This window comes from Meriones unguiculatus, chromosome 1 (assembly GCF_030254825.1).
Source record: "Meriones unguiculatus strain TT.TT164.6M chromosome 1, Bangor_MerUng_6.1, whole genome shotgun sequence".
Lineage (NCBI taxonomy): Eukaryota > Metazoa > Chordata > Mammalia > Rodentia > Muridae > Meriones > Meriones unguiculatus.
Window position 1 is genome coordinate 80,524,131 of NC_083349.1, and position 19,304 is coordinate 80,543,434.

A 19,304-nucleotide genomic window follows, 5' to 3' on the forward strand; every position below is an offset into this window, starting at 1 on the left:
AAGGAAAAAGGAAAGGCAGCAGCTTCTCCCAATGGTCTCTCCCAAAAGAGCTACTGGGGTCTTGAACACGCAATCTGTTGTTCTAAGAGCTCATGCCAGGGATAGGGTGGCTAGAGAAGCAAGATACCAAGACAGAGGGGGAGTTATTGCCTACCCTTGGGTTCCTTGGGGTCCCCTAGCAGCCACAAGGGGTAGGCAGACCAGACTAAGGAGCTAGAAGTGACCTTCAAGTATCACAGCAAGAGAAAAGCCTTCTATCCAAAATTTCTGTAGATTACATCCCAAGTAGAACCTTGGGTGGAGTGTGAGACAGAGGTAGGGGCGGGACACAAAGAGGTAAGAAAGAAATCATTAAACAATGAGTTTGTGGGCCGAGGGGGCAGTCTCACATTTTCACAGCAGAGCAAGTCGAGGCTGGTGATCACGGGAAGCACCAGAGCACAGACACCCCAGGCATGAAGAACGACGCTCTCATTTGCATTTCATTTACATAGGAGTTATTTGCCCATCCATACATAGAAGCCTCTGGCCCCGGCCCCTTTTCGCGGTGGCTTTCCAACTCCAGAGTCTTTTCCCAGCCTCCTAAAATTTACCCATTCGAATCAGCAGCCACCCGCAGCTCCTTAGCTATCAGGTTTAGGCCTTCTGAACCGCTGTCCTCAACCCCTAGCTGGCTGGGGTTTAGGAGCCTTGCGCCACCTAGTGGCAAGTAGGAAGTAGGCTGCACGCAGAGGGGTTCTGTTTTGCCTGTCTGGGTCGTGGAGTTTTGGAAAATGTTCCCCGGAGCTTCCTGAAGCTAAATTTACCTACCTCGGCCCTGGGGGGGAGGGGGGGTGCAGAGATCCCAGCGGCGATTAGCACTGCGCTGCTGCGTGCTCCAGCCCAGAGGCCCAGAATAGGCGCGCGCAGTTATAAATAGTGCTACCCGCAGGTGTGGGGGGAGTCGGTGGGAAGGAGTGCCCCTGGCAGCCACCGCCCCTTCAGGTGGGTTGGGCGGTCGCGGTCGGGGTTCTGGGGGGCCGCGGGAAGGAGGGGGCTGCGGTCTGAGCGCCCCCAGCGGTTTCCTGGGCGGCGGGTTTTTCGAGGGAAGCGGGGGCAGCCGCGGGAAAGGGGCGGGGGAGCAGAGAATAGGTGGGCGCCTGGTGCGGGCCGAGGCGCTGCTTTCAGCTCAGCGCCCCTCACCAGAAATATGCCCCCAGACTCACTTTAGGTCCCTGCCAAGGAGAGCCTCGCCTCAGGCGCCAGATGCACTCTTCCTCCAGGGCTCTACAAGCCTAACTGCTCAGCAGTCACTTCAGTGAACTTGGGACAAGCCAGTCTCGAAAGCAGGCCGCCACTCAGAGTCACTGTCCTCAGGCTTAGGTATAAAGTCCTTCTTGCTAGGGCTTTTATCCTTCTCAGGGAAAACACCTCACTCTCGGGATATCTACTCACCTACTTTCCTCAAACATTACGGTCTAGAATGGAGAAAGTTGCCTTAAGATTTAAATCTAAATGTGAGGATGGGGTACGCTCACCAGGAGGCCCCTGTAGGCTCCACACTTGCCTTCCAGTTCCCATCCCAGTACCAGCTCGTGTGTAGGGTATTGAGGTGGCATTGGGGACTCCAGACTCCCTATAAGGGGGTACCACCAGCGCTTCTTGGCCACTGTCTCTGGTTTAGCAGTTAGGACCCAGGTGTGTGCGGAGAAGGGAGTCGGTATCCCCCCACATGAAAGGGAATTATTTGTGTACAAGAGAAGGAAAAACATGGAAACGAGCCACTGAAGAGCTAACAGTAGATTTCCAGGACTGCTGGAGAGTGACAACCCAGCCGCAGAATATCCGGGTTGTGTCCAGCCAGACGCAACCAGCAGCAGGGAAGGAGGACGGCAGTCTGGTTCCCCAAGAGGTAGTGACAAGACTCTTGCCCTTCCGGACCACTTTCCTACCCTCTTCCATAAATCCTTTTCCTAGATCTGTACCCTTATCGTGAAAGCAGTCTCTCCTCCATTTTACTTAGGTACTTAACACTGCCGCCTTGCCCCTGGCATGGCTTATTCCCTGGTCAGCGAGACCCTGATAGCAGCAGAAAGAAGGGAAAAACCCCGGGAGAGACATCTCTTGCTCAGAAGCCTTCCGACTAGAAACAGTCCGGCGGGGCCGCTAAGAAAACCTGGAGCAAAGATCAGACTTGACCCAGGGCGGGGGCGGGGTTGGGGGGAACGATAGGAAAACCCGAAACGGATTGCTTGAGCCAAAATTCTTCATGCCTACGGCTGTCCACTGGTCGCTATTGCCCCCTAATTCTCCAGTGAGATAATGTCTAGGGTGGGGGGCTGTTTGGTTTGGCTTGGGCCCTCAGGGGCGCCTCACACTTTCCGCCCCTGGCTCAGGAGCACAGCAGCGGCCTCGAGGCTGAGTCACGTCAGTGGGAGACGGAGAAAGAGGGAGTGAAGGATCGACTCCTCCCCTCCCCCTGCTCGGGGAACCCGGGTCAGCCCGGGTGAGGGCCAGGGGCCCCCTGGCGCCGCCCATTGTGGTCCAACAGGTTGAGCTGGTGTCCTGCGGAGCCACCTGCTGGAGAGAGAGGGAGGCCCCCTGCAGAGGGGGCTGGGAAGGAGAACAAGTCCGACCCGGTTCGGCCTGGCCGGCTGTGCGAAGCCGAACCTGGCCCTAGAAAGCAGGATTTGATTCCGCTTGAAGCCAGTGGGAGGGGCCCTTTGGGGGTACGTAGCTCCGCCAGCCCAGCTGGAAGCGTCCCTCAGAGGCTACCTTTCTCTGTTCTCCCTAAATCCACACAAGCAGACCTCCTAAGACATCCAGGTCTCCATCGTCACCTCGGTATCTGTATGAGTGAATCTGCGTCAAGACCCCTCCGCTGTGGGCTCTCGGTTTCTCCGCTAAAGAACGGGGGGGGGGGGGACGGGGGGGGAGGGAAGGCAAAGAGCCTGAGACTGGGAGGGAGCGCACCTCCCCCTTCCCAGACTCCGTTCCTCCTCTCTGAAAATGCCAAGGCAGCAACGGGCACTGGTTAGAGCGCAGAGGCTCCTTGCCCCGGGCACTGTTCCCTCCCCGCGGGGCGCCGTCACGCGTGGGGAGGGACATAGACTGTCCGCAACCTCAACTCCCCCGCTCCCTCTGAGGGGGGATGGGCAAAGGGGCTGCAATTGAATGTCCAGTGGCCTTCGTTCCCTCCTGGGACTCTGACCTGATTAAAGCCCCTAATAGGAACTCATTCTTTCTAAATTCTAGGTCTTCATCCTCTCGCACCTACCCGTAACTTCTTATACCCTTCCCTCCCCAGGTGATGACCCCACAGAAGGCCCTCTCGAAGGAGAGGAGGTCCCTTGGGGGGCTACTCCATTCTCTGGCCACTGCGGACTCGGTCTTCGGCTTCCCTCCCTTTCTGGTTTCAGGCCAGGCCCAGGCTCCACCCCCTCCCTGGATGAACCCTAGGCACGTCCCACATGGGATGGGCGGGTGTTCAAGCCAATGGTTGGGCAGGGCGGTGGCGTGCAGGGGGTGGAGCTGAGCAGCAGCAGAGGGCTGGACGGAGGTCGGAGGCGGAGCTCCAGTTAAGGTGGACTGTAGTAGATAGTGGTAGAAAGCCGAGAGGGACAGGGATCGCGGCAGGTGAAGGGAGATACTAGGAAAGAAGGGAAAGAAAAAGGGTGGAAAGGCTCCGGGAGCGAAGCAAAAGCTCGGGAGAAGGGGGCGAAAAAAAGGGAGGGACCCATATGCTCCCTGCTAGAACTAGCTGTTGGAAGAGGTGGAAGTTTATATCCTTATTGGGCGGAGGGAGGGGGTGCCTGGGGGGGGCGGATGAAAAACCAGGAAGTGACAGAGGGTGTTGCTAAGGGTGGGGGGGGGAGTTTGGGGGTGGCAGGGGCGGGGGGGAGGGAGGGGAGGGATGGGGGGAAAGCAAGCAAGAGGACAGGTGAGACAGCAGGACAGGTGAGGCGGGCCCTGGGGGGGCGGGTGGGAGCCAGGTGAATGTACGGCTCTCCGTGGCCAAGGGGGGGCAGGCAGCAGGAGGAGGCAAAGGGTGGCGGAGGAGGAGCCCCCCAGCAACGAGCGGCGAGCTACTGACCGCGGCCTTCTGACCAGGACCGGAGCAGGGCCCCAAGTCCCCGGGCCTGGCGGGGGACGCGCTTCTTCCCAAGCCCGGCAGCAGCTCCAGCGAGCGGACCCGACGGCTGAGGGGTAAGTGAACCCCACTTTTTGTCCCTTGGCTCGGGGTCCACTAGACTAGAGCCTACTGCAGTGTCCTTCGTGCGTCATGTGAGACCCCTGTACACACACGCACACCGCAGATTTCAGCCAGTCGCATTCCCTGTAGCTTTTCTGGGTCTTTGGAATTGGTTTTAACTTGAAGGAAAGGTAGACAACTATGGCCTCACCCCAGCTCTGGGTGGAGGGTCTCCAGAAACTTTCTTTGCACTTCTAGTATTAGACAGACTGTGAGCTATGGGATGAAGAGGGGGTGAACTGCGCTGAACTTCGCCCCAGTTGTCTTCGTGACTTTAGCGGGGGAGACCCCAGGTCTGACCAAATAGAGGGAATGGAAACGCTGACAGACTCTAACTAGGACAACGCGTGTCCCCCCACACACACCCTGCTCCGCGGCCCCCTGGCGCGGTGGACTGGACCCCGGCCAGGGCATGGGGGTTGGAGGGCGGCGGGAGGAACCACGGCTTGGGGGAAAGTTACCGGCTGGACTATTCGGTTTCTTGCGCTTCCACAGCCGCGTCGTCTTTCCAGCAGTAGCGCGGCTTAGCAGAACGACCCCTCTGGCCCTCCCGCTCCGCAATCACGTTCCCTTCTCACAAGCTGCAGCCCCACCGCCACCTTTTCAAAGTCAGCTTTTGCTCTCACAACTCCAGTGCAAGGGTGGGCGATAAGAACTCTATCTACCGGCGGTCTTGCCGCCGGCGCCGGCGCACCTGCCTTAACCGGAGTGGGGGTCGCCGTGCGGTAGAAACCTGGCGCGCGCCGCTAGCCACTGGAAGGGGCGGGGGGCGCTGCTTTCCGACCCAGCTTTCTCTCCCCTCCTCCCACCCCACCCAAGTAAGAGAGCGACGTGTCCTGGCCAGAGCGAGGGGGGGCGGGAGTGGGGGGGTAGCGTGGGCAGCGGGTTGTGCCCGGACACGTGCCGGCCCAGGCGCCCCAGCCCTTGCTAGTGTTTGGAGAGAGGGCGGGTCCCCTGCCCCCCGCCCCGCACAACCCCCATGTATCAAAGGGCGGCTGAGACGTGGTGAGACCTCGGGGCGCCCTGGGGGGCGGGGGGTAAGGCGGGCAGCCTGGGTCCGGAGCAGGGGAGGGGCAGAGGCGCCGGTGCTAGCTGACCCACAGGAAACGAGCACTGCTGACCTAGTTTGGGACACCGGAAGTGGGTGCTGGGGAGAGGGGGAGACCGGCAAGCTGTCCTGGCTTCCGGGCCAGGTGGAGGGCGTTCTTGAATTGACCCCCGCCTGCATGCCTTAGAGACCCCTTGCTGCAGCTGAGAACAGGAATGAGTCAGCGCAGCTATTTCTCCTTTCCCCAACTTATTCCTTGAGGAGGGGACCGTTTATCAAGGGTTAGGGGAGCCAGATTGGGAAGTGAGGAGTTAAACCAAGATAGGAACTCTCTGTTCCCTAAGGGAGTGTGTGTTGGGAGGGGGGGCGCCAAGGCCTGGAGGATTATGGGGTTGCGTTTTGCTACCCCCCCCCACACCAACTGGTTTGGTCACCCCTATACCCTCCTGGCACTGTTTATGGAGCTGGCATGAAGTGGACATTAGATTGGAAGGAGATACTGGGCATAGGTATTGTGCTGGGCTGAAGAAGGGCATATTTGTGACTAGGTCTGGATGGTAGTGTTCCTCCTTAGTGGTAACTGGGGAGAAGGACAGGGGGCTCCCCCTGGAGCAGCTGATGAAACAAGGAGAAATCTCTGCCAGTGCCTCCTGTCCCTGGCCCCCGGGACCCCAGCTCCCCCAGCGTGCCTCCGTTACACGGTTGCTGTAAGCACGCTGCTGCCTGCTGACACCCCCAGACACTGTACCCCTCCCTTGGGGCATCACACCCAGCCTGGGGTCAGGAAGGGGTTAATACCACCAGAAAGGGGCTCTTGGGAAGAAAGCAGTGCCCACTAGGCTCAGGTGTCAAGGAGATAGGCCCGCTCTAATGGGCCCTCTCACCACTACTCAGTCCAGGTGATACAGCCCTGGTGTCTGGGAGACAGGTGCTGTGCTCTCCTCGGTGCCCCCTGGCACCCACCGCCCCCAGCTCCTCCTTGGCCTAGTGCCTGCCCCAGGAGGGCGCGGCGGGCAGCGGGGGCTGGGCTAACAATGCACCATCGGGCCCTTTGTGTGCTTGCACTTGGCACCCTGGGGAAGAGTGGGGGAGGGGACCCAGCAGGCATGGGGGGTGGAGCACCTCTGGGGTGGGGACAGTGAAGGCTTGGGGAAAGAAGCAGAGAGTGAAAGCAGGTGGGGAGGAAAGGGAAGTAGGTCAGATAGGGTGCTGGCCCCCCATTCCAGGCCCTTAAGGCCAAGATGAATAGAATCCTGAATGGCATCATGCTTGTACCTGAGGCCCAGCCCAGAAGTGGACATGTGGGGTCTGAAGTTACTGGCCCAGGTGGAAGAGGCAAGGCCCTCTTTGATGGCTGAGAGACCCAGTTCTTTTGGCCCAGGGCCAAAGACCTAAGATGGGGAGTAAATGGGTTCCAGGCATGGTACTGCCCTCTGACAGAAGCCTCTGGGCCTGCTTTAAGGCTTCCTGCCTCCAGCTTGCTTGGCTTTCTGACCTTCCTGAGAGTTAAGACAGCCCTGCCACCAGGCCTTGGGGCTTGTGCCTGTTTTGGCCTGGGGCTGAAAAGGAGGGTGGGGGAGGAAGCCGGGCAGATGGATAGGACCCTGGCATGGGGTGTGCCTTCTCTGGCCTCTTCCCCCTCCTTCTGCTGAGTAAACTCGTGAGTAAACTTGACGTTTTGCCCGGACAGTTTGAAGTTGCCTCTCTGCCTCCCCCCCCACACACTCCTGCCAGGAGTGCCAGTGCCGGCCTGGGGGACTGGGAAGAAGGGGTAGAAGAATGACTGACTGGTCCAGCATCAAGGACTGGGAGGCTCAAGGAAGACCCCACTACCACCACGACCTTGCTAAGCTAAGGTCTTGGCAGTTAATCTTGTGGCCTCTTGTCAGCATTTGTCATAGAACTTCAGGAACCCCAGATGTTCTCAAAGCACTTCTGTTGTCCAATACTGACCTCCATCTCCACCAGGGAAAGACATCCAGCGGTCATCTGGCTCCTTGAGATGCCATAGCCTTTATGTTCACAGGCCACTAACACAGGAGGAATCTACTTTTAGTGAATGCCTCAGTGAGGCCAAAGAAGGCTTCCCACTTTCTGAACCTTAGCCTGGGATGGATGGGAAGCAGGTGGCACAGGGACCCTTTAGCCCTCTCTTCCTTGAGACTTCCTAGCTTCTGAGGTCTCTGCTCTGCCCTTACCTTGACTTCACACCTGGACCTAACCTCACACGTCTCCATTCTGCTTAACATTAGACCCAGCCCTTCCTTGCCCCAACTTAGCTTTCCTAGAACCCTCAGAGGTACCTAACAAGCAAATAACTATACCATATCCAAAGTTTGAGGGTGCCCTTGGCAAAAGAGGGCTGATGACAGACAAGTGAAGCCAGTGACTCCCCCCCCACACATAAATAATTTAATATCACTTAACATCAGTAATTCTTCCTATGGCTTCCCAGGTCACCAGAATGGCAGGAGAAATGCCTTCACAGTCTCTGCCACGCCTCAGAGTGGGGCTCCCCCAAGACCTAGCTTTCAACTTCATGTCTCTGGCTTCAGTTTCCTTCCTGTTTCCACCACCCCCCAACTCCTCCCCACCCATATACCCCTTTCAACAGACATCCTCTCCTCCTTCCTTCCTTCTTTCCCCTTTGCCTGGAGTAAGGGGGGGTCTTCTCTCCCCACCATGGACCTCCTAGCCTGTCTTCTTAAATAGTGTTCCACTCAGAGAGTTCTGTGACCATTCTTCCCCCAACCTACCAGCTAACTCTTGGGAAGAGTAGAAGGGTCTCTTAAGGGAACTACAACTCCCAAGGTACATGTAAAAGCAGTTGTGGTGCACACTGGGAGTTGTAGTCCTCGTTGAGTTCTCAATTTGGTTGAGTCTAAAAAGTGTTTCTGAGTAAAGGTAAAAGTTAGTACTGGGGTGGGTTGTAACATAGAGACCTTCTGTAGTCTCCTTACTTTATTTATTCTTGCTATTACATTCCTGTATGACACTATGTATTGACATCCATCTCTCATACTGAGAAATATAACCCATCCTCATCTTAGGATGAGCCCCACCCAAGAGATGCCCACACCCTGCCCTGATGCCCCTGGCAGGGGAAATGAGGGGCCCCATGAACTCTTTCCCTGCCCCCTGCCCTCCAAGCTAGTTCCCTCCCTTTATGGGGATCAAAGGGCAGAGAGCAGCCCCACCCTACTGCCTCACAGGCTATAGGCAGACTGGGGCTCTTAGGAATTGCAGGGACTTTGGTGCCCAAGCATCTGCAGGGGGAATGCTGGGAGATTGGTGCCTGGTGACAGGCGATCCACCTTGGGGCGTGGATCCTTCAGTAACTGCTCATAGGTCTATCAGTGCTCTGTATGGGCCCTGAACAATATACTTCCTCTTAAGGAGGTAGCTTAAGGACAGGGTCTTGGGGCTTATCTATAGGACCTCAGGGGCCTGGGCTCGCCTGCCTGGCACCAAGGCACAGAAGTGACCTTCCCCCACCCCAGGCCCACAGTTGGCATAGGGCACTGAGAGCAGGGGGTGGGAGGGAGAGGCGGGCAGGACTGCCAGCATCCTGGTGGGTAGCTGCCAGCCAGGCCGGGAGCCGGTGAGGAGCAGCAGGCCAGCGGCACTGAGCCAGCAGCTGTTGGGGGTAGCAGGGAGGGGTATACTAAGAGACATTTCTGTGATTTTCTGTGAGCCTAGCAGAACCTGGAATGGCCTACGTCGTTTGGAGGACACTGGGGTTCCTTTCATTCTAATAAGAAATCCCAGGAGTCTCATGACATGTTGTGGCCCACCCATCTCATCTCAGAGCTTTCCCGAGTTGCCCCTCAGGCCCAGGCGGGTCCCACCCAACCAGCCAGGGTAGCAGTAGCTTGCGCAAGGGGTGGAGTGAGGAGCTTCCCAGCAGATGCCCCCCTCCCAGCTCCTTCCTCTTTTGGTGCTTATGGCTTCCCCCAATATGTCTACCCCTCCTCAGCCAGCTCTGTCCCCCTGGTCACTGGGGTCTGGCATGAGTGCTGCCCCCTGGCCTGGTTGGCAGGACTGGTGCCCTGGCGAGGAGCTGTGGTATGTGAGTGGGTTTGGGGTGAGGCTATGAAGAGGGCGGGTGCCGCCTTGCCCAGCCCCTGAGGGCCCCAGCCTGGTACAAGGTGAAGAGAATCCGGACAGCTCCCAGAAGGGGGCAAGGGCTTACTAGGGTCTGGAGGGTCTCCTTGTGTTCCCCTAACCCACATACCCTCAGGGGCTGGACCGAGGCACCTGTCACCTCTGGCACTGACTGTCCAGCGTTCCCCTCCCCCCGATTTGGCCACTGCTGTCTTCTGTCCCCTCCCCTCTCTTCTTCCTTCTCCTGGTCCCACCTCCAGCAACCTCCCCCATTGCTCCTCCTCACCTCTGCCCTCCTGGACTGGCCCACCTCCTACCTTTCCTACCCCTCACCTTTTTCCCCTTTTAGGACTGAGTAAGGACAGGCGGGGGTGGGGACGCTGGGGCTTTGGGCACTGCAGGCAGAGACTCTGGGCCCTCTCCCACGCTGCCAGCCCTTCTGTAACCCCTCCCTACAAGCTGGGGGGAGGGGGACAGCACCCAGAGGGTTAAGGCTGTAGGGGGAGGGGCTGGGCCAGGTCGTGGGCGGCCTCTTTGAAGGAGGGAGCTGGAGTGGGGAACAGCCATCCTATCCCCCCCCCCCAGTTATCCCTTCCCCACCCCTCCCAGCAAGCTGCCCCCAGGGCCCAGGAGGAGTTGCCGGCAAGGCCCCTCAGCGTTCAGGTGAGTAGGCCCAGCTTTGGCTCAGAAGGTCAGGCCTCAGGGGAGGCTCGGAGGCCTAGAATTGGCCAAGGGTCAGAGGAGGACTGAAAAACAGGCTAGGAAGAGGGTGCCCAGATTTCATTGGAGGCTTTAGGGAACAGAGGAGCTGAGGTGCCAGTGTGTGAGGAGGCTTCAGTGTCTAAGGGATCCAGGAGGACCAAGAAAGACAGAAAGAAGGGTCCTACAGAAGCTGTGCTTGCCGGGCCGGGCCAGGAGGTTGGACAGGCTGGCAGGGAGCTGGGCTCCGGGGACCCAGCTGGGGTGTCTTCTGGGGCTTGGGGGGGCTCAGGTTTCTGCCTGCGGCTAAGCGGGTGTGGGGTTACCAGCCAGCTTGGTTACCCAACCAAAGACATGGCTGGGGGAGGGGGATACAAGGCAGACCCTGGCACTTTGTGCAGTCTCTTTAGCCCTAAGGAGAGCTAGTCCTGCCCAGCCGGGTTCTGCTGGGCACCCTAATGACCGCATGAATAGTGCCTGGCTCGGGGTGGGCACTGGGGAAGCCCAGTAGCTTTGGGGCTGGAAACTCTGACGGGCAGAGAGGCACTCACTGTCCCCCTTACATCCGCTCTCACAGCACACCCTACCTCTGCCTCCTCATTTCTCCAATAGCTCCCAAATTTTGTTCCTCCAAAAGGCAGGTATGGATACCTAAAATTTGGCCGTCTCTTCATAAGACCAGCCCTTGCAGAACAAGGCCAGGTCTTGACTCAGTTCTTCTGGCCTCTACCCTACACAGGCATGGAGGCTCCACATGCCTGGAGTGTGATAAATGTTAGTCTCAGGAGATGCTTCAGTGAGAGAAGTGAGGGGAAGAGTGGAAAGAAAATCTAAGTGAGGATGGTTCTGAGCAGGAGTCCTTGGGACAGGTATGGTAGAGAGAAAGGCCGTGAGTGCTAAGGTAGGGAACCAAGATTCAATCTTGTGCTGGCAAGACAAGGGCCACAGAAGGTAGGAAAGGGTCAGAGAGAGAAAAAGAGAAGTCCTAGTGAAAGGCTAAGAGTAAGGGAAGGCTGGTGAGCTGGGGTTACCAGAGGTGGAGAGGTGAGGCTGGAGAAGCCTTGCTCTTTCCTTCCTCCGCCATCTTTATCTTGTTCCATTCTCCTTGATGGGCTAAAGGACTGTGTGCTTATATGGGCTAAAGGACTGATGTTATAGAAAGAAAACACGAAGGACTTCGCTGCAATGTCTTTGTCTCTCAATCTGGAGCCCCCATTGCATCAGGATCTCAGGACTTGGTGGGAGCTTAACCCCCACAGCGCTGGGAAGCAGCCAGCTCCCCTTGCCTCCTTCCCCCTTCGTGGCTTGCGGTCTCTCTTCCCCGCCTCGGCCCCCAGGAAGTGTGAGTGCTGGGGGTGGTGAGGTTAGGAGGGGGGAAGCGTCACATGGGGGATGGGGAAGGCATGTAGAAGTTTTGAGGGGCTGGAGGGGAGGGCTCCGTAAGTGTCTTCGGAGTACCTGGGCCCGGGACCTGGCTTTTGGCTTTCTCTGTGGAGGCTTCCAATCCTCCAGTGACATGTGGTTCAGCCACCTCACCTGCCTGAAACTGGACAGTCCAGATGTCAGTCATCCTTTGGCCCCAGAAGATGGAGGGAACCATGGAATAAGGATTCCTGGGTCCCTGAGGTCTTTGGATTGGCTGTCCAGTTTCCCTACCCTTCTAGTCCAGCCACAGGCCAAAGCCCTAGCTTCGTGCAAACTGGGTTCCAAAAAAACAGGAAGAGAACCTGAGGCTGGAACTGGGGTGGGGGGTGGGGGCAGAAAGGAGAAAGAAGGGGGAGGGGTGACACAGCACAGATACGAGGAGCACTGGGTAGAGCCTTAGTCTCAGTCATGCCTTAGGACTGTTTCAACCTGGTCCTCACCCTCTCAGCGTGTAAGCCTCAGTTCCAGGAACAGCCAGGCCAGGCCCCTCTCTGGCTCCCTGGCAGAGCTGGGAGAAGGGGCCTTAGAATGGGTGGGGGGAGCGAAGCTCCATGGGCCTCTGTGTTGGCCCACATCTATTTTCTACGCCACTAATCCTGGTTCTGCTGGCTGCCCCCCCCCCCCACTAAGCCTCAGTCTCCTAATCCCCAAGGTGGGGAGAAGGGGGGCCAGCTTTACTCAGCTGCCCCAGTCAGGGCCTCCTATGCCTGCCCTTCGGCTGGCTCAGGCCAGCAGGGTTGGCTCTGGAGCCCCTCAACCGTAGAATGAAAGCTGCCTAAGGTCAGCGCCTGGAAGATTCTAGTTGCCTTTGTCTTTCTAAGTCAGCCAGTGCCCTCTGCCTTCGGTTGTTTGGTGGTGGACATACTCTGGCAGATGCCTCTAGGTACTGATAGGTAGGTGACAGGGACTCCCACCTTTGTCACCCCTCACCATTGTGTCACCCTTGAGTTCTCCCTCACCAAAGATGGTGCAGGCTTGACACAGGGCCCGGTTTCAAGAAAGCTGCCCACTGGCTTGGCCGGTCTAGCAGGCCTGACAATGAGGGGAGCCTGGGGGGGATGGCAAGAAAGAGGGGAGTGATGGGGTGGGGCCCCCAGTTCTTTCCCCTACCAGGCAAACAGACCAAACAGACTTCGCCTAGTTCCCTGGCATAGCTGCCCCCCCAAACACCATACACACCCATGCCCACAAGGTCTTAGCAAGAGGGGGCATGCCAGGCTGGGTGGGGATGGGCTGCCTACATGGGCGTCAGGGGACTGGGCCCTCTGGGGTACAGACGTGGGAAGGGTGCCCAAGGTGGGGTGGGCACTGGCACCAGTGCCCCACCCTGGCAGAAAGAAGGGGAGGCCTCCACCCCACCAACTCCTCCCATATGATAGGGCTAGGAGTGCCCCCTTGGCCTGGTTGGCACCAGCATAGTTCCAGGTGGCACCTCAGTTGGTATGGGTGCCAGAGCTAGGGGATTTCCCAGAACACCATCTTCTCCCCTGTATGCCATCTGCCTCCCTAGTCCTTCCTTGATACTTTGTGGCCACAGGTGTTGGATTTGGGCCTAAGGAGTTAAACACCCACCCTTGCCCAAGCCCTGTGTGAGTTGGTGTAAACTACTCTGAGCCTGTGAGCTGACAGCAAGATCAGCCAATTGGTACAGTACATCTGCCATACCAAGTTGCCACAGAGATCAGCCCTGGGGTGGGAGAGAGGCAGGTTTACCAACGGGAATGGGTGGGGTGGGTGGGGAAGGAGGGTGAAGGATAGAGTGAGCCATGTGCCTCTGGGTGCCCAGCTCCCAGCCAAAGGGCAGCAAGGATCGCTCCACTTGTGCCCCTTAGGAGGAACGTGATGCACTTGGGCCTGGGAGGGTGCCCACTGCTCTTTCAGTGGCAGCCACTGCTGCCCACCTGATTTTTGTTTGCTCTTAAGTCCTGAGGCCATTTGCCTCTTGTACCACATGTAAAGTACTGGGAGAGGAGAGAACTCTCAGACCACTTGGTCCCCCAGGAGGAGAAGTGGTTTGGGAACCTAAGGTGGAAACAGGTGAGCTATCTAAAGAGTCCCAGGTGTAGCTTCTGAACAGACAAGTAGATACCATTCATGCAGGCGCTTGGGCTTTGTCATGAAGGTGGCCAGCAGGTAGGCCACTATGGTAGTGCAATTGTTGTATCCTAAAGAGGAATGTGTAGCCCCTGACTTACACCCCATCCCCCAAAACTCTTTCTCATAGATGGCCTGGATTGATCTGTTGTTGCAGTATCAGAGACACTGACAAAATGTCAGTAGGACTTGCCCTAAGGATGGTTGGGACCCGCCTTTCATATTCCAGATGAGGAGGAATAGGCCTCCGAAAGGAAATGACTGGGCCAAGGTCAAGTAGCTCCACAGTAGCCTCACTCCTTCAGGGTACTTTCTGGGAGGGAAGAGACAGACCTATCTCCTAGTAGTTTCCTCAGCCTTGTGTGCAGTGGAATCTGCCCTGAGGCCAGGCTACTTACTGACTGAGCCCCTACTGTGTGTTAGGTGTTATGCCACACCTGGCCTCACTTACCCCTCACCACAGCCCCTGGAGTCAGCTGGAATTATCCAGCAACACAGATGAGGAAAGAGGCTCCAAGATAAAATCACTTGCTTAAGATCGCAGAGCGGAGCTAAGAGTTCAAACTGAAGCCTGGCTGACTCTGGAGCCCAGCACGGTTCAGGCTCCAGTAGCTGTAGCTCTAGACTGCTGGAGTGAGGGCTGAAGGCCAGGCCTTGCAGCTGTCCTCTCAATCATGGTTTGTTTTTGTGGAGTTTTTGGTTTTCATGTTTGTTTGTTTGAGACAGAATCTCCTGATACAGCCCTGACTGTCCTGGAATTTAACTATGTAGACCAACCTGACCTCAAAGAACTCAACAGAGATCTGCCTGCCTCTTCCTCCCAAGTGCTGGGATTTAAGGCATGTGCCACTAACCCGGTGTCCCCAACCCCTTCTTATATAACAAGAAAGTATAGGCCAGACCACTGACTGAGCCCCTACCTTGTTCAGCACCATGCCATACATGGCTTCATTTACCCCTCAACACAAGGGCTTGTTCAAGGTCATTCAACTAGGCCACTCCACAACCCTTACCCCACCCTGAGGGTGGAGGGTGGGCTGGGCCCTGCAGGGACAAACACTAAGGTGGGTCTGTGGCTTCAGGAGAAGTTCCCTGGAATGGAGAAAGATGGCATTACTTAAGGGGGAGGAAAGGGGTGGGACTTGGCCTTTCGACAGTTGGGAGGGTGATGCTTATCTGTGTTGGGAGGGGGAAGAAAGTACCTGTGCCAGTGACACCCCAGCATAGAGTAACTGTTCCTGGCACATAAGGAAGAAGGGTGGATATGGGACTTGGGGACCTTGAAGGACGGATGAACTTTTGGTGGCTTCGGGAGGGGCATGAGGTGGAAGAGGCTCCTTTTGTTTGTAGGGTGTACTGTATACTTGGGACAGAATGCAGCCAGGCTTGGCCTCTACCAGAGCTATGAGGGGGCTCTGTCACAGACCATTATTCATTTACAGATGACCGAAGCATGTCAGTGTCACCAGGGTCCTTTAGTCAGTAGTTCTGAAGCCTAAACCAGGACTCCAGGAGCTTGCCTCCCAGTCCATTGCTTCTTCTAAAGGGATCAGGGGAAATGGAAGTACCTCTAGAAAGTAGTAGAAAGGTGGGACTCCAGAGCAGACTAGAGCAGCACAAGAATTAGGAGGGTGGGTCTGCCGGCTTGATGTGAACCCTGCTCACTTGGCACTTCATCTTGAAGAGCAAGTTGCTTCATCTGTCTGAACCGCAGTTTCCTTTTGCATGGCACAGTCAGTTGCATATGGAAGGGGATGGGATACTAACACACATAAAGCACTCACAGGAACGTGTGGCCCACCTTCAGTAAGCTTCAGCCAACACCTGGAAGGGGTCCTCAGCCCCCTGTACGAGAGTAAGTGCTTTTAATCTCACCCTCTGCTTGACCCAGCAGGACAAGATGGGGAGCTCTGAAGATGACCTGATTGGAATTCCATTCCCAGACCACAGCAGCGAGCTCCTGAGCTGCCTCAATGAGCAGCGACAGCTGGGCCACCTATGCGATCTCACCATCAGGACGCAGGGGCTTGAGTACCGCACCCACAGAGCTGTGCTGGCTGCCTGTAGCCACTACTTCAAGAAGCTCTTCACGGAGGGTGGAGGGGGGGCTGTCATGGGAACAGGGGGTGGTGGGACAGCTGCTGGAGGAGTAGGGGCCGGTGTGTGTGAGCTGGATTTTGTAGGGCCAGAGGCCCTGGGTGCCCTGCTCGAATTTGCCTACACAGCCACACTGACCACTAGCAGCGCCAACATGCCGGCTGTCCTCCAAGCTGCCAGGCTCCTGGAAATTCCCTGTGTCATTGCTGCCTGCATGGAGATTCTCCAAGGCAGTGGGCTAGAAGCCCCCAGCCCAGATGAGGATGACTGTGAACGAGCCCGACAGTACCTGGAGGCTTTTGCCACTGCCACCACCACAGCCTCAACCTCAGGAATGCCCAATGGTGAAGACAGCCCTCCACAGGGGCCCCTCCTACCACCACCACCACCACCACCTCGACCTGTTGCCCGCCGCAGCCGCAAGCCCCGAAAAGCTTTTCTTCAAACCAAGGGGGCCCGAGCCAACCACCTGGTCTCTGAGGTACCCACAGCGCTCACCCATTCCTTGACCTATGAGGAAGAAGAGGTGGTTGGTAAAGTGGGCAACAGTGGGAGCAGTGGGCTTGGGGACAGCTACAGTCCTCCTACAGGTGCTGCCTCATCTCCTGGGGGGCCCCTGAACTATGAAGGCTTTGAGGGTGAGGAAGAAGAGGAGGAGCTGGTATATCCCCCAACCTATGGGCTAGCACAAAGCAGTGAGCCCCCATTGTCACCAGAGGAACTGGGCTCAGATGAAGATACCATCGATCCTGACCTGATGGCCTACCTAAGTTCCCTGCACCAGGACGCCCTGGCACCAGGCCTGGACGGCCAAGACAAGCTGGTGCGTAAACGCCGTTCACAGATGCCCCAAGAGTGCCCAGTCTGTCACAAGATAATCCATGGGGCAGGCAAACTGCCCCGCCACATGAGGACCCATACTGGTGAGAAGCCTTTTGCCTGTGAGGTCTGCGGTGTCCGCTTCACCAGGTGAGCAGCAAATGGGGACGGCACACAATAGGATGAGGGTGGGTGTGAGAGCTGAGTGACAGCACATGCTTCTAGTGGGGGCCAACTCCTTGGTGGGTTCTGGAATGAGGCGGGAGGCCAAAGGAAGCAGCCAAGGGCATGATGGTGAATGGTCTCGTGCTCAAGAAGGTTGCACTGAAGGCAGAGGACATGGTGGCAGGGCCCTTTAGTGTAAAGGCCAATCAAAAGGGGTATCCAGGGCATCGGTGGGGAAACAGCAGTGAGGAATGAGAGTGGGACAGGCCTGGGTGCGTGGCCAGGATGGGCTGGGGATCCTATCCCGAGTCCTGAATGTTTACCATCTTTCGTGTATTAGGAATGACAAGCTGAAGATCCACATGCGGAAGCACACAGGAGAACGCCCCTACTCGTGCCCACACTGCCCAGCCCGCTTCCTGCATAGCTACGACCTCAAGAACCACATGCACCTGCACACTGGGGACCGGCCCTATGAGTGCCACCTGTGCCACAAGGCGTTCGCTAAGGAGGACCACCTGCAGCGCCATCTCAAGGGCCAGAACTGCCTGGAGGTGCGCACCCGAAGGCGCCGCAAGGATGACGCGCCGCCGCACTACCCACCACCCCCGACCACCACCCCCTCCTCTGCGGGCCTTGACCTCTCCAACGGCCACTTGGACACCTTCCGCCTCTCTCTGGCTCGATTCTGGGAGCAGTCGGCCCCCACAGGACCCCTAGTCACTACACAAGGGCCCCCTGAGGAGGAAGAGGAGGAGGGAACACCTACCACACCACAGGCCGAAGGGGCCATGGAGTCCTCTTAAAAGAGGAATAAAAGGCCGGCTGGAACAGCGCAAGGCCTGGGACACCATGCCAAGCAATGAGGCGCACATAAAACAAGTGGTGCTGGGGGTCAGGGATGCTGAGCCTTGTTGGCATCAAAATCAACCTCTTTCCCCCAGAGCCTTCATTCCTATTCCAAGCTGAGATTTTGGGGCACAAGCTTTCTATACTGGGGAGACTAGCAAAGGAAGTATACATGAAATATGTGTGTGTGTGTATGTATGTGTATGTGTCACACACACACACACACACAGTAAAGGTGGGGTCCCTGTCCCCAGCTGCCACTGGGGAATTGAAGCAATAATCTATTTCTGACTTTTGGGGTCCCACTTCGGCTATGCGGGTTTCTAGGAGGCTGGGGCTTGGGACCAAAGCCTTGCCCCACTCCCATGCCCCCTGGGTTTTGGCTGTGTGTGAGGGGGTGGACCGCCCCTCCCTTCCGAGACCCCTCCTTCCTGGTTTCTGTTCCCTTTTCCTGGCCTTAAATTATGCAAAGGGAGGGGGTAGCAGAGGAAGGTTAAGTCGGAGAAACCAGGTGGAAGCTTGAAAGACTAGGGTTGGGGAGACTGGGCCTGTAAGGACGGAGCCATCCCAGTCCCCCTCCACCCAGTTCCAACGCTGAGTCACGGGGTCCTGGAGAAGAAGGGGGCAGGGTGGCCTGATTGGCTCACCCGCCCCTGGGGGTAGCAGGAGGGCTCCGCCCAGCTAAGGGAGCTCTCTACCTCTCCCCTCCCGCATCCTGGGGCAGGGAATGTCTTGTTCCTGGCGCTCCCTCCCTGGGGCCAGAGGGCAAGGCGGGCCGGGCGTTTTACCCTCTTTTCCTCCCTACCTTCCCCGCCCAGGTGCAAGCCGGAGCCGCCTCTGCTGCTTGATGCCCCTGACTCACGCCGCCCCCGGGCTGGCGGGCGCTGGGTGTGGGATGGGGTGAGGGGTTGAAGTAGCCTTGCGGGGAGCGGGCTGGCCAGCGCCATCTGGTGGCTATGCCCTGTAAGGCAAGCGCCTCCCAGCAATCACTTTCAGTGAGCTAGCGTCACACCCAGCCAGCCATCTTCGCCTGAGAGCGGGTATCCCCTTGCCAACAAGGTGGCTAGGCAACTCACTTGCCCCTGGGAAAAGTGAGCTGCGGGGCAGACCTCGGGGAAAGGGAACCTTTCCTCTGATCTTGCCTGTCACTCTTAGGACTGAGTCCACCCCATTCTGTACATAGCCTCTTACGATGGTCTTGTTGAAATCCAATTTCACATTTTTAACTACCAATTCTCCTGGGGTAGGGAAAGAATATTCACCCCTACCCTTTCCTCACTGGGTGCTGGACCCCCGTGGCGGCCTGGGCTCTGCCTTGCACTATTTACCCCCTTTGGCCTAGTGGCCCTTCCCCCTCCTTTAAAGGGGCAGGTTCAAGGGCCCGGTGCTCTCCTCTCCCCATGCACCTCCATGCCCATTTGCACAACTGCCCAGGTACCCCCAATAGTGGGGAGGGGTCACACAGGGAGGGGTGGCGGGACCAGTCCCTGTATCTATTTAAAAATTGATAATGTAATATATTAGGAGGGAGGTCAGGTGCCCTGGGCCTCATCTTAGCATTTCAGGTGATAGGGGAGCCCAGGGCTGGAGAAACCTGGGGCTTAGTCCCAGAGAGTGGGGACAATGTGGCTTCCACTCTCTCTACTTGTGGCTTTCCCACTCAGTGCCTTAGTGGGGGGAAAGCATTTCCCCCTTCTCCCATTCCCTTCATCTACCCCTGCCCCCTGCCTCGGGTGTAAGTGACAGGAAGAAATAATAATAATTTAAGATTCA

General features: G+C 57.3%; 1 protein-coding gene across 5 annotated transcripts; it reads left to right on the forward strand.

Annotated features, from left to right (window-relative positions):
• The first annotated feature begins 3,855 nt into the window (after nucleotides 1–3,855).
• On the forward strand, nucleotides 3,856–19,304 carry Zbtb7b (zinc finger and BTB domain containing 7B). 5 transcript variants are annotated; one of them, XM_060392376.1, is made up of 4 exons: nucleotides 3,856–3,936; nucleotides 4,090–4,185; nucleotides 15,493–16,667; nucleotides 17,023–19,304. In XM_060392376.1, exons 3-4 carry the CDS (start codon nucleotides 15,502–15,504, stop codon nucleotides 17,486–17,488), a joined length of 1,632 nt encoding a protein of 543 aa, XP_060248359.1. In that variant the 5' UTR covers nucleotides 3,856–3,936; nucleotides 4,090–4,185; nucleotides 15,493–15,501; the 3' UTR covers nucleotides 17,489–19,304. The 5 variants fall into 5 exon arrangements, with proteins under 5 accessions (XP_060248359.1, XP_060248346.1, XP_060248349.1 ...); XM_060392363.1 differs by having other exon boundaries at nucleotides 15,496–16,667; XM_060392366.1 differs by having other exon boundaries at nucleotides 3,891–3,919; nucleotides 15,496–16,667.